The sequence below is a fragment of the Podarcis raffonei genome, chromosome 10, assembly GCF_027172205.1.
Source record: "Podarcis raffonei isolate rPodRaf1 chromosome 10, rPodRaf1.pri, whole genome shotgun sequence".
NCBI classification, from domain to species: Eukaryota; Metazoa; Chordata; class Lepidosauria; order Squamata; family Lacertidae; genus Podarcis; species Podarcis raffonei.
The window spans coordinates 19,063,165-19,078,031 of NC_070611.1; the positions used below are offsets into that span (position 1 = coordinate 19,063,165).

The 14,867-nt window shown below is 41.6% G+C and overlaps 1 protein-coding gene across 8 annotated transcripts in view; it reads left to right on the forward strand.

Moving 5' to 3' along the window:
- The window catches only part of POT1 (protection of telomeres 1), a 68,378-nt gene that overhangs the window by 34,870 nt on the left and 18,641 nt on the right, over nt 1-14,867 (forward strand). For all 8 annotated transcript variants that reach the window (XR_008332363.1, XM_053404745.1, XM_053404746.1 and 5 more), the window contains 2 exons: nt 4,881-5,171; nt 8,409-8,564. Coding sequence is in view for 7 of the 8 variants with exons in the window: in XM_053404745.1 (XP_053260720.1) it covers nt 4,881-5,171; nt 8,409-8,564 (447 nt within the window). In the remaining variant the exon portion in view is untranslated. The remainder of the gene's footprint in view (nt 1-4,880; nt 5,172-8,408; nt 8,565-14,867) is intronic.

The window sequence follows — 14,867 nt, forward strand, 5'->3', positions numbered from 1 at the left end:
TAGCTAGAGTTGAAGTTCTAGGGCTGGCTGGAGGATGTGTAGGAAAGTGGCTGTGGCAGCTGCTGTGCTACCCCATGCGCCAGCTGTTAGGCGGGGAAGCTGAGCAGCCTAAACAAAGCTACACTGCACCTCAGGGGCTTCCAGTTTGGGGCTTCTTTCACCTTCACTAGTGCCCTCTTCAGGCTCTGGGGTGGGTCTTCTCGTGAACCACAAGGACTCCAGCACTCCCGCCATTTCCTGGTATGAATTCCTATCCATTAATTTATTTCCCGATGCACAAGCCAATGGCGCATAAGTGTATGTATGCAGTTTCAGAAATCCCTTTGCTCATCATTCTAAAATAAAGTATTTCATAATAATAATAAAAAATCCACTTTAGAAAAAGAAAAAGACTTGGAGGGAAGTGGGGCAGGAAAAGAAACATTGCACCAACCCTAACCCTTCCATTCCCATAACATTGGATATAACCCAGAATTTAAGGCACAATGAAAGAAAACGCAACTTTGTTTTGTTGCTTTTAAATGGCAACAAATGTTGAACACTTTTAAAGCAGGGTGCTACACTTCATTTTTCTGTTCCGTTACAGTTCACATATTGTGTGTTCTTTATAAGAGAAGCAAAACATTTACAATAAATTGAGTTCCACCCATTAGCTCAACCACAATTGTTTGAATAAGAGCATGTGGAAAGCAGAAAAATATTTGCCAGCTTTCCTGCTGTGTTTCTAAATGTGTAGCTTTGGTCACTTCAAGGCAGTGGTATCTGGTTATGTATCTTGCAGCCATTTATCTGAGAGTACAATTTAGCTGCGGTCAGGGTTCAACTGGCAGCCAAATTTAGAATAGTAAAAGTTTAATTAAGCTACTTAAATATTATAGTTTTAAGCTGCCTAAGTAAATTATAATTTTCCTTCTTTTCAGTGCCTGAAAGTTACACGTAAAATATCTGCCCATTATTTCAGTTAATTAATGTGCTTCCAAGGCAAAATCTTTTTTTCTGTAATAGAATTTCTTCTTATCCCATTATCACACATGATCGTAAATCGCAATTAGAGCCAAACATTCCATTTTTAAAAGTACCTAGATTGGAGTGTTATTTAGTATGTTTTTAAATGTATAGCTTTAAATATGTTAATCCCAATCTATTGAGAAAGTTTCATTTTCTGGGATTCAGAACATTCTTCTTGCAATGAAAAATAAAAGGTTTACTTTGTCTTTAGTACATATATTTCTGAATGTCTTGTTTTTGTTTTTTTTAAAAGTCTATACAGTCGTACCTTGGTTCTTGAACAGAATGCGTTCTTGGAGTCCGTTCGACTTCCAGAACTGTTCAGAAACCAAGACGCAGCTTCTGATTGGCTGCAGAAGCCATGCCAGATGTTCGGCCTCCCAAAAATAGTTCGAAAACTAGAACACTCCCTTCCGGTTTTTTGTCATTCGGGAGCTAAAACGTATGACTTCCAAGGCGTTTGGCAACCAAGCTACAACTGTATTAGCTGTGATGGCTTGGTTGTGGGTTTGACTGCATGAGTTGTCCCTTCGTGTCAGTAAATTCTGTAAAATGCTTAACAGTAGCACCATAGATTGGTAGACCATTGACCCAGCTTGCTCAATAGGGTCTACAGTTTCCCATGGTCTCAAACCAAAGTCTCTTCCAACCCTACCTGGAGCTGGGACCTTTTGCATGCAAATCCCTGAGCTATGTTTCTTTATGTTACGTTCATAAGGCACATGTAATTAAGGTGGTATCCTTTAGCAGCGAAAATTGCAAGCTGCAAAGCCCTTGGTTAAAATATTGCCTCAGCTCTGACCTTGCTAGCCTTAGGGAAACCGTGCTCTCTGAACCTATAATTATTTCTCTTTCAAAGCTAACAGGGTTCTGTTCTGGCCCCATCAACTTCTCAAAATATAACTTAGCATTTTCACCTGTGTAATAAATTAAGTTTTAGTGTTTGTGTGTGGATATTCCACTTTAAAAGCACCACAGTAGTTTTGTGGGGTTTTTTGTGGTTTTTTGCTGCTACTATATCAAAACAAACAAACAAACAAACAAACAAACGCTCTGGCCTGTACCAAAAACAAATAAATCACAAAGCACTGCAGGGCGTCTATTATACCCCAGAAGTAAATTTTACCTTACGGGTTTAGTTCTGCTCCAGGTTGCTTTACCTTGATACATGAGTTAGTATTTTGCCACTGCAAATTTGCTGCACTGATTTCTTATGTGCAATGTGTGTGGGAGGGAGGGGAGGTTCGGGGACAAGAGCTTATTAGGTTAGGGGTTGCCAGTGTGAACATTGGTCCATCTTGCTCAGTGTTGGTCCATCTTGCTCTGACTACCAGTAGCTCTCCAAAGTTTCAGACAGAGGTCTCTCCCAGCCCAAGCTGAAGATGCCAGGGATTGTCTGCCATCTGTGCCGCAGTAACCGCCAGGGGAAAGGTAAAGGGACCCCTGACCATTAGGTCCAGTCGTGACCGACTCTGGGGTTGCGCGTACAGCTTCCGGGTCATGTGGCCAGCATAACTAAACCGCTTCTGGCGAACCAGAGCAGCGCAGGGAAACGCCATTTACCTTCCCACTAGAGCGGTACCTATTTATCTACTTGCACCTTGACGTGCTTTCGAACTGTTAGGCTGGCAGGAGCAGGGACCGAGCAACGGGAGCTCACCCCGTTGTGGCGATTTGAACCGCCAACCTTCTGATTGGCAAGTCCTAGGCTCTGTGGTTTAACCCACAGCGCCACCTATGTCCCAACCGCTAGGTTAGATTACTGCAGTGCATTATACGTAGGGCTGCCTCTGAAGACAGTTCGGAAACCTCAGCCAGTGCAGAATTCAGCAACGACATTGCTCACCAGGGCAAGACGGTATACAATGCTCCTGGCTCAACTGCACTGGCTGTTAATTAGTTCCCGAGCCCAATTCAAAGTGCTAGTTCTGACCTGTGAAGCCTTAGATGGCTCAGAACTGCAATACCTCAAGGACCACTCCTCTCCATAGGAACTGATCTGGACCTTGCAATCATTCTCTGAGGCCCTTCTTCATGTGCCTCCTCCACAGGAGATCCTGTAAATGGCAACAAAGAACTGGCCTTTTCTGCAGTGGCCCCTCGTTTGTGGAATGCTCTCCCTGAAATTTGGCTGGCACTTTCATTATACATCTTTAGGTGCCAGGCAAAAACTTAACATCCACTACCCTCTTAAATGTGTTGGAGGGGTATTGTTTTGTCTTGTTCTTGTTTTTATTATGCTTTTTCTGTTTTTTATATTGCATTTCTATGCTGTGAACCGCCCTGAGAACTATGGATGAAGGGCAGTATACAAATTTAATAAAGAAAAAATAAATTGGGACCGTCTACATGCAAGGCAGCTGCTCTTTTACTAACCTATGGCCTTCCCCTGTCATGCTTATTAATTTCAGTAGGGCACTGGGCTCCTTTGGGAAGGGAGGGCAGGGGGAAAAGAATACAGTAAGGGAATTGTGCAAACTCTGAGTGGGTTTTGACAAGCGTCTTGAGAGGAGAAGAGATGTAGCTCTACACACGTGTCTAGAGAGTCAGTTCGAACCAGGAGGCAGCAAAAGGGGGCAATTTATTTCAAATCTTATTGTCGCAAATAAATACATAAAGTTGATGAAACAAGACTTTGCTTTTTCTTGGTCAGTATACACTCCTGAGCGGTAATAGAATATATTGCTGAAGTCAGCTGAAGAATCAGAAGCTACCCATTTATCACAGCTTCACAATATTTGTTAGAGAAGCTGCTTTTTTGTTTTCTTTCTTTAACTATGTCAGAGATTGGGAGTAAGGGAGAGAGTTTACCTAGTTTACTTTACCTAGGAGTTAATTAATTTTAAAACTGCTATGTTTCTTTGAATATCATCTTTGATACTTTTTTTGAAAAATTAAAATATTCTGATCATTTGTTTATTAGAGTGGTCATGTATGAGTCAGTAATATCGGCCTTCTGAAGCTTGGGCACCCTTAGTAATTGACACACATTTGCTCACCCAACCATTCTGTACTATCCAGCAAATGACCTTCATAAAATACTCCTTACCATGCATTTGAAGCTTGAATAAACTGCAACGAGTTCACACCAAATAAGTTAGCAGTGTTTTCATTAGAGTCACATACATTCAAATTAAGGTTGGGACTAAGTAAAAAAGTAAAGGACTTCTGAAATTCTAAACCCAGTCAAAGGCAACTATGGGGTTGCAGCGCTCATCTCACTTTCAAGCCGAGGGAGCTGGTGTTTGTCCACAGACAGCTTTCCGGGTCATGTGGCCAAACCATGACTAAACCACTTCTGGCACAATGGGACACCGTGACGTAAGCCAAAGTGCATGGAAACGCCGTTTACCTTTCCTCCACAGTGGTACCTATTTCTCTACTTGCACTGGTGTGCTTTCGAACTGCTAGGTTAGCAGGAGCTGGGGCAGAGCAATGGGAGCTCACTCCGTCACGGGAATTCAAACCGCCGACCTTCTGATCTGCAAGCCCAAGAGGCTCAGTGGTTTAGACCACAGCGGCACCTATGCCCCCACCCGTTTGGGACTAACCTCCGGTTTGCATGGGTTGGATTCCACTTGGTGCACCCCAAGAATGTTGGGCAGCGGAGCGCTTTGCCGATCTCATATCTTGAAAGTTGAGAGTCAGGCTTTTCAAATACATGCCTGTTACAAAACAATGTGTTCAAAGATGGATGGACTGGTGTTCATTGCTTTCTAAGCTGGTACATGTCTTTCATCTTGTAATTTGCGATAATTAGTTCAAACGCATGTGATAATCATCCTACATATTGGCTTTCCCCCCACTGAGTTCTAAAAGCAGTACACTTTTATTTTTCCTTACGGCGTTGCCTTTTTGTTCTTGTTGCCTAGATCAAAGAGTTCAGCGGGCAGTTGCAAGGGATTAGCAGCAGTGGATTTGCAGCACTTACCTTTGATGGCACTGTAGGAACATCAGTGGTTCCTCGAACGTCCAGCAAATTATTCACATTTACAGATGAAGACAGAAAAACAATAGAAGACTTGCGCATTTGGGTGGCATCTAATCTTTTAAACTCTGCAGTCGCAGCAAAATTGTCTGGCATCCAGCCGCCTATGTATTTTGATCTCACTTGCCAGCTTGTAGGAAAAGCAAAACTCGACGGATCTTCCTACCTTCTCAAGGTTCGCTGATTTCCCCGCTCCCCCAAAAATGTGTTAATTCAAAAGCTCTTTCGTGTTAGTATAAAGGTAGTACGTTATAACTAATGCACAGTAAGTTTTCTCCCTTCTTAGCAGCACTGCCAAGAACCAAACAATACTTTCTACTCCTAGAGCTGCTATATTTGAATCTTGACATTGGAACTCTGTCATTAGATCAGTATGGGAAATTTATATGTATCTGGTGGTTTTTGCACATTTAACTTTCAAGTTCATGCCTTCGAACTGTCCTGGGAATGTTTGGCAAGGAGCAGAGGGAATAAGGGAAAGAGCATGGAGATTCAGCTGACCTCTAGAGAGTGTATTCTTGGCCCCTAAGAAAATGGTGGTGAACCTCTGTCTTGTAGGCCTAATTTGGCCAGGAATCCAAACCTCACCTGCAGACAGATAACTTCAGAGGACCTTGCTTTGGTGCAAGTCATCTGATTGGCTTTGACAGCAAGCCCCTTTTGAAGGTATCGCCTGACAGCCTAATGACATCAAATGATGGACAAGCGGGCAGCCCCTAACCACCTGTCAAAAATAGCTGGAGGAGGATGGCCAGATTCTCATCCAACCCTTGGACTGAGAAAAGGTTCCCCAAACCCTACCCTAAGAGGAATGGTTCAGCCAGCCATGCTTTACACGAATATAAGAAGCCGTAGTATTTGTTTTCACTGACTGGCAGTTTTCAGTAAGGACTCCTACCTGGTGCTATAAGGAGATGGTAGGAATTGAACCTAAGATCTTCTGCAGGGAACACATGTGCTCTGCCACTGAGCTATCGCTCTCCTTTAGCTTAATGTGTGAAGTATTTGAGCAGAACAATTCGTTCTCCCATCCACCACCTTTCTTCAAATCGTTTGTAGGGCGGGCAAGCATTGATCCAAATTGAAACCCTGGTGTAAGGAGAGGTACATAGGAATAACCCTTTGTCTTCCAGTGCAGACTGGATCATGCAATTAAAATTGCACTTGAAGGCCATGTGACTGGTGTAACATGTAGTTTTCCCATGAGATGCCACAAAACATCAGATGCATGTTGCACTGTGGGTGACTGACCACATTCAGTGCTCTGTTTCTGTGTTTTGGAACATTAACCTGACACATGCAGAAATTCCAGCATTTTCAGTGGTGATAGCCTCATTATTTGGGCATACATTTGAAAATTTCAGTACAGTCATACCTCTCCTCACAAACGCTTCATGTTGCATTTTTTCGGGTTAAGAACACGGCAAACCCGGAAATGTTTACTTCCAGGTTTTGCCTCACGCGCAGAAGCATTCTGCGTGGTTCACACATGCGCAGAAGCGTTCTGTGTGGTTTGTGCATGTGCAAAAGCACTCTATCGCACTTTGCACGTGCGCTGAAGCACTGCTCTGGTTGCGAACTTTTCAGGGTGCAAATGGCACCCCAGAATGGATCATGTCCGCAACCAGAGGTACCACTGTAAAAGATAAATTAAAAAAGGAATCCAGTGCTTGGCTCTTCAAACCAAAAGTTGTAAAGTACAGAGGAGGGGAGGCCGAAATTTTGCTTTGCTGAATGATTACTATTGATTAGATTATTAGGGTATTATATCCATTGTGTCAATGGATATTTTTATTCTGAAATTCACAAATGACCATTCCAATGAATAAGGGGGGAAATCAAACAAGATGCAACCAGGGATTTATTAACTGCTGGGGTTTATGTACTTTTAAAAGTAAATAAATTTGTAGGAACAAACAGCAGAAGATAAATACAGTTATCTAAAAGAGGTAATAATTTTGGAGGCAGGGGAACAGAGAAACCCATGAAACCCGATTAGTTAATTTTTACTTCACAAACACACTGAAGGTAATGTGATTAAAAGCTTATTTTTCCTTGTGTCTGGTCACATCACAGTGCTGGATAGTCCTATCACACTTTGTTTGAACTGGTAAATTGAAATATTGTAATGCTTAGGTAAGAGATGACCTTCCCTTCCCTTTGAAAATGCAACTTATTAAAAACTGGAATTATCACTAGCAAGATAAAAAAATATGGTTGAAAAAATATTTTGCAGGTCCTTTCTGTGTATATATTATGCATGTTCTAGTTATCTTTTTGGCTTCATTTTCAAGGTGAGATCCTAAGGGCCAAGTGTTTCCTTCCATGTGTTCACTGGAAGTTCTCGCCACCAAAGTTCTTTCCTGTACAATCATCTTGTAACCTAGAAATAAGACCCCCAGGAACCACACAAGGGCCTTCAGTCAGAAGTTGAAAATAGGGAGATTTCCCACACATGCATGGAAGGGAGCACTTAAGGTCTGTGTTCACAGATAGCACATACATGCATCTTTTTGATTGGGCAGAATGTTCACATCATGACACTGTTCTTTGCCTTTTGGCTAAGATCAAGTGTGGTATCATAACCAGATGATGTCCATTATTTGGATTGTTGGTCTTCATGACTTTATGACTCAGAAGATCCAGATAGTTGTAAGGGGATTACATAAAGCCAGTCTTCCCAAAAAATGTATTTATTGTATGAGGAATGTTACAATAGCAATACTAGCAATTATTTTTGTTGTTGTTATTTTATTTATACTCCACTCATCTGGCTGGGTTTCCCAGGAATATTAATATTTTAGGAGCTTATCACATTTTGAGAAATGCTACTTGAATAGGTGATTCATTCATTATTTAAAACCATTTATATTTCACTTTCAAACTAAAGAAAAATGATCAATTAGTCAGCCAAGTCTTTGTGTAATCTTGGTCCAGAAAAGCCAGGAAAGTGCAAGATGTATCCTTTGGGGCCAGTCTTGCACTAGCATTTTTAGATCTCTGCTAGACACGCCAGCAGCCTTCTCTGATTCCACCCTGTTGCCAACACTGTTTCAACCCTCAGCGCAGTGAGTTGGGGTGAGATCTGGTGAAGCCAGAATCTCAAAGCTCCTCATGACCTTCACAAAAGATAGTGAGATCAGAAGGGCCAATAAAACCTACTTCTCCACAATTTTGTGATTCTAAGCACAGTTAGTTCAAAGTGAACTCAGTTGGCTTTGGTCAACCCTTTTAAAACAAATGTTCTTAGAATTGCAGCCTTAATCTGGGAAAATAAAAAAGTTCCAGTTTTTTTTTAAATTCTTTTTATTAATTTTCAATAACCAAACAAAGGAAACAGATAAACAAAACAAAAAAGAAATAACACAAACGTTCCAGTTTTAAAAGGAGAATGAATTTTGTTTCATACCAGGTATGGGATGGCACAAAATGTCCCTTTTCGTATTGGAAGGTGGTTGTTACAGAAGATGACCTTGAAGGTGACAGTATTCTCATTCATCGACTAAGAAACCTGATAGTGGATGTTGTCGTTTACGATAATCATGTGCAGTTGGCAAAATCACTGAAGGTAAGTCCTCAGCAGTGCTTTACGTTATGTGTGTGATCTTACCAGAAGCTAGCTACCCAGCTCTATATTTATTTAAATTGTGTACTTTTATCTTGTTTAATCCTCCTAGTAAGTCAAACCTTCTAACCCACCCCCCACCCACAAAAGACTAATTGCTTTAATATGCCACATATAAGTGGTCTCCTAATTAAGCAGCTTTATTCCAGATATTGTGGTATCATGCAGTTGTGAACATATGCGAAATGTCTTCTGTGACTTTAAATTATTTCTTGTAAATGAGATAAAACATAGTTTAATTTGTAGTCCCCATTATAAGCAATATTTTTATGCTCTTTAAAAGCCTATTGCTCATTAAAACTGCCATTAATAACTGCTTGAATGTGCAGTCCACCATTTCTTAAGTGGCTTTGCAATATTGATAATTTTCAAGGAAGGAGAACAGTTTTAACTAACGTTGCTGAAGTGTATCTTGGCAATTTTGTGCTCAGCCGCCTGTCCTTAGTTGCTCTAACCTGCAGAGCTTAGTATACTCCTCGAAGGCATTTAGCCTGCGCCAGAATGTCGAACAGGCTAGATCAATTCTGGCTGCAAGAGAGAGGAGGCCCAACTTGGCTCTGAGGTGGGCTGCTGGTGTCCCACAGGAAAGCCCCCAAATCTGCCTCATAAATTTATTTTGTGGGATCTCTATTTCAGATTTAACACCAGTTCCCCATATCTCAGCCCCGTAGAGCATTTGGGCCATGATTTTAGAGACAAAGCTCTTAATAGCTGGGTTGATTAGCTGCCTGCCATTTGAATGGAAGGACCTATATAACTGCCCAGTAGAATGGCCAGATATTAGCTTAATTGCTTCCAGATGGGGTTTCCATGATGACTTCCCATCAATAAGTAATCCTAGATATTTAAATCTGGGTACTTGTTCTAGGGTGTGACCGTCTAGAGTTCACCTGGACTTGGTAGTCCTCTTGCCAAATACAGTGACCTTGGTTTTATCGTTAATTTTTAGTAGATGCTCAACTGTCCAAATTTAACCAACATCCTTTAAAATCTGATTTTGTTCTAAGATAACAAAACTTAAGTCGTCAGCCTAGAGCAGATTTGGCACTTTACGATTCCCAAGGGTGGGGGCAAAAAAGGAGGGGATGCCATATCAAGGATTATTTGTATAGTAATTAAATTGGAAGGGTGCCAGTATACATCCTTGTTTGACACCTCTGTTAGTTAGAATTGCCTGTGAGACGGCGCCTTAGAGGCCCAGTCTGACTTGCATGAGGTCCCCTCAATGCAGTTGATGAGTCAGAGAAGTCTTTTATCAATATTTGAATGCCCCCCCATATGGTTATTCCATATAAATACTTCCTATGTACAGACTATCCTTGCAGCTTAATGGTAAGATGCTTCTCATTATACATGTCAGAGCTCTGTATTAAGAATTCCCCGAGACCTCCAGGTATAGGGCGGTATATAAATTCTATTATTTATTATTATTATTATTATTATTATTATTATTATTACTACTACTACTACTACTACTACTACTACTACTACTATAACAACGACAACAACAGCAACAGTAATAATTCCAAACATGGACAGAGAACGCTGGAAGGGATAGAAATTATACAGCCCAAAGAAAAGCCATTTGCTTCCTTTCTCTGTCCTCAAATTTCAAATATCTTTAATACGGTCAGTGACCAGGAAGCAATTTATATATAAAAAAAATGACATTAAAAGTAGTATTGTGCTACAAATAACAGTAGAAATATGGCCAATTCACTGTCCTCTCTTCTCCCAGGGCCTTAGGCAAGCTGCCCCAGTAGGCTCTGGCCAGTGGCGTAGCGTGGGGGGTGCAGGGGGGGCCGGCCGCACCGGGCGCAACATCTGGGGGTTAGGGTTAGGAGGCGCAAATCCACGGGTTAGGGGGCGCAAATTACTTGCCTTGCCCCGGGTGCTGACAACCCACGCTACGCCACTGGCTCTGGCAGTGCCACCTTGCCAAAAAAAATCCCCTGGCATCATCTTGGCAACTGCATCACCCCCATTAGGGTTACTGGGCAAGAACTTTAGAGCCCGTTACTGAAAAGAGCTAGAGGGCTGCATCGCTGCCTTTTTCATTTGTCTGCAACTCCTCAGGGCCCCGACACAATGTCACTGTTAGGGAACAGGGCTCAAGCCATAGTGGGGCAGGCGAATAATAATCAATAGAAAAAAGACAGTCACGGAACTGAGAAATTGCACAAAACAAATGAAATACCGTGAAAATCCCTGAAACGAGAAGTAATCAACTAGAAATATTATCTTGTGGAAATCAACTAAGTAATAAAAATCAAAAAGCTTAAGGGAAAAAATTAGAAAAACCTAAAATAGAACAAAACCTTAACGGGATGCCGGCTACAAACCTTGTTTCACTGAACTATTTAGTTTCCTCAGAAGGAAATAGAAAAATCATAAACTTTAAATGACCAAAATTCAAACACGGCCTAGATGTTACTGCAGCGTTTCAGCCCTGTTCTTGAGTTTGTTTAAAATCTAAAACAGCTTTATCTTGTATTTCTTTCTTTAAATTTGTGCCATTTAGGTTTTTAAACCTTTTTGTAAAAGCAGCACTAGAATTTTCATAGTGGGGCAGGCAGGCATAAAGATAGCAAACATTTGCAGCTGCCAAGCTCAGTACAGTAATACCTTGGTTCTTGAACGGCTTAGTTGCCGAATGCCTCAAACCCGGAAGTAAGTGTTCTGGTTTGCAAACGTTTTTCAGAAGCCGAACATCCGACGCAGCTTCCACTTGAGTGCAGGAAGCTCCTGCAGCCAATTGGAAGCCGCACCTTCATTTTTGAACGGTTTCGGGAGTCGAATGGACGTCCGGAACAGATTAAGTTCAAGAACCAAGGTCTTACTTTACTTCCCTTTCCAGTGCCAGAATCTAATGTTCAGTACAGGATGTGTGCATCAGCACCAGTGAGCTATGCCACTCGCTTATGCTAGATGTCTTGCTCTACTTATTGCTTCATTTAGCAGGAGGCAGTGTTTCTGCTCCCTCCAGCCTTTTCTGCTTCTTCTGGGAACGGGACGTGGTTCTTGCATGGTAGCAAGCCTCCGTCATACTTTTGTGTTGTTTTTCCAAACTGGAATATGCATGTTAAACTGTTTTCCTGAACAAGGGCCACAGCCATAGGGGTGGTTTTTAACCTCTTTTCTGCATTTGAAATTTCTTCAGGATTGAGTTGCTGTGTAAATTGTTGGTCAAATGGCAGGTGACTCTATTCAATAGCATCATGTTCATTTTTGCAGTAACAGCTGGAGTTTGGAAGTGGTGGTTTAACGTATAAATCTGCTTTGTGCTTTCTTGCTGCCACAAAGACAATAGCGACGTCTGTATGAAAATGACATGTTTAATTTTATTTTTAAATTATACATATTTGAAAACTTGGTGCTCAGTGTGAAGGCACATAAGTAGCAGAAAACATTGGAAAACTGGGTGGTGGAAGTACATTATGTTTCACTTAATAACAGCACAGTGTGAAATTTATATCTCTGTGTTCCTGCCAACAGCAGTTTGTCTTAAAACACTGCATATTTTTTCCCTTGAATGCAATACAAAACTTTAATTTCACTAAATTGCATGCTACTTGAATGGTAAATTATGTTGCTGCTTTTTATTTGCTACTGATGAAAATAGGTTAGTGGTATTGATGACTATATTTACATTTCAGGCTTTGTATGTTTTCCAGCCTTGTGTTGCATGGCACCTGGATACGCTGTACACCAGAATAATACTTATTTGTTTTAGTATTTGTAGAGCATGCTTCAGCATATGCTCATGCTGTATACAGATGTTAGTATTTATGTATCATTGGCAAAGGCCGCTTGTAGCCAACACCTTCCCAGTCCCATCCCAAACAGCAAGGCCAGTAGTCAAGGGTGATTAGATTTGTGGTCCATTACATCTGGAAGACCTCTCCAGTCTTTTTGGACCAGCAAGCCCATTTTGAATTTTCAGAAAATGTTGTGGGCTGCACTCACAAAATAGCTGCAGTGGGGATGTGGCCCTAATGCAACATGGGGCATGGCATAGTACAAAATGAGAGAGAAGGCACCAGACAACCTCCATGGGAATTCAGCTGTGTCCTGCTGGTTCTAAATGTGGAGCTCGCACAATATTCTCATAGAATTGTAGAGTTGGAACGGTCATCTGGGCCAACTTCCTGAAAGGCAGGAATCTCAACTAAAGCATCCATTCCTCACCCACCCTGCAACGGTCTGCGGCCATTCCATGCCCACTGACTGTGCTCAGTCCTTCAACTGTTTTGCTTGCATGGGTTCCCCCTTTTTGGCTTCTGTCAAAGAGAACATGGCTGGCTGGCTGGAGCAGCGATCCTGCCAAGCATACTCCACATTGCCAGATTTTGTTTGACATCCCATTTAATGTAACTGTAGTAACAACCTGAGCTAACTCTTCTGCCTGGCATTTGTGCAAGCATTTGCGGAATAGCACTGGTGGTTATTGTCTTTGCATCCAACCCAATTTTTATATGGATGTTTAAACATAAAACTAGCTTGCTTTTGTGTGGGTGGGTGTATGTAGACTCATGATTAGAATTTGCTCTTTACAAACCAGACGTATACAATGCTGCCCTCCAACGGAAAATACTTATATTGCACATACTGTTACATGACTACAGCCTCTGCTGATTTGCTCGGCTGTGTGAACATATTTTTTTAAAACTCTGATTGCATCAGCTTTGCTTAATTAGATGTAAACAAGACATAGCAAAAAAGATACATACAAAACATTTATTTCTATTAGAAATAAAATATAATTTTATTGTTTTATAGTTTGAACGATTATTCTTTAATAATTGTGAATTCTCAATGTCGCACAGCAAGTATCTTCCGAAACTGAGTGGAGCTTCAAAAGCAGTTCGTGTTGTGGGGCTTCTACTATTTAAAAATGGGGAGGCATTAAAATGGAGTGCTGGATGTGATTAAAGAAGCTCTTCAATTACTTATCCATCTCCTGGAAAAAAGTAAAGAGCAGCCAGGCCAGCAGATTCCAGTTAGGCTCCAGAAGGCCAAGTCCCCACCCTGTAAGAGCAACAACCTCCTGCTGCAGACCCCTAAAGGAGGGCTGAGCAACCAAGCCTTTTCTCAAGGGCCCAACCAGGCCTGTTTTTAGAACTGTGAGCAGTCTGTTTCCACCTCAGTTGATTAATATGAGAACCTGGTAACATAAGTTTGCTTGATTTAATCTTCCCTTCTCTCCCCTTTTTTTAAGATTGCACTAGTTGGTGCTTACCAGTTAAATTGATGTGTAAGCTGTTTGGGGAGCCTTTCTGGCTGAAGAGTCGATATAAATACTTTGAATGAATGAAGTTTTATAGGCTAGGGTCCAGAGGATTACCTTGCCAGGGTAGCAAACATCGTGCTCCCTACCACCACCGGTTTTGTTGAATTACAGTGCCCATCCTGACCGTTAGACCTGTTGTCTGAAGATGATCAGATGTTGCTGAGCTCCAGCTCCAGCAGCTTATCCTGCAAAGCCCCAAAGCAGGCATAGGCAAACTCCCAAAAATCTGGAGGGCCGGAGTTTGCCTATGCCTGCCCAAACGTTTCAGGGAGATTATCTCCACTTTCCATGCACCAGTAGGACTTCGACTTCCCTTGCCCTATTGAGTGAAAGAAACCTATGCCAAACTGCTTATGAAACCCCCCTGGCTTTTAGAGATGTTTGCATGCCACATGGGGAAAATGCTACATTTAGTTTGCATCCCCTTACACACATGGAACTAATTGCATGGTTCTTTGCCTCAGAGTCATAGATTTCGATAGAGACAAACCTCTCTCTTTGAGTTATGCTGCCATAAGATGTGCTTTAATAACATTGCCGCAAACTTCCATTTTCAAGGCCTGCCCGGTAGCTATAAAGATCACCCTTTAAGGATATTTATTTTGTTCTACCGCAGGAATTGTCCATAAAGTAGGATTTTGGAGTAAAAAAAGCCAGTTGCTCAAAATCCAAGCGTCCTAATTTTTATGTGGTTTTATCTCTGCGAGGCAGGGCATTCTGATCTCACTGAAATGCAGGAAGTGTCTGTGATACATTAACACCATCTAATGGATGTTAAAGGAAGCAGCAGTAGCTTTGAGAGAGATCCCTTGGCATGGTGCTAAAAGGGGGATATTCACCTTTATTTAGGTGACTAAGAATCCACCACAACAATAAATAAACATCTCCAGTTAATTGATGCAATTTCGAGTAAATAAATGTTTACTAGACACCATCCCTGACCATTGGCCTTGCTT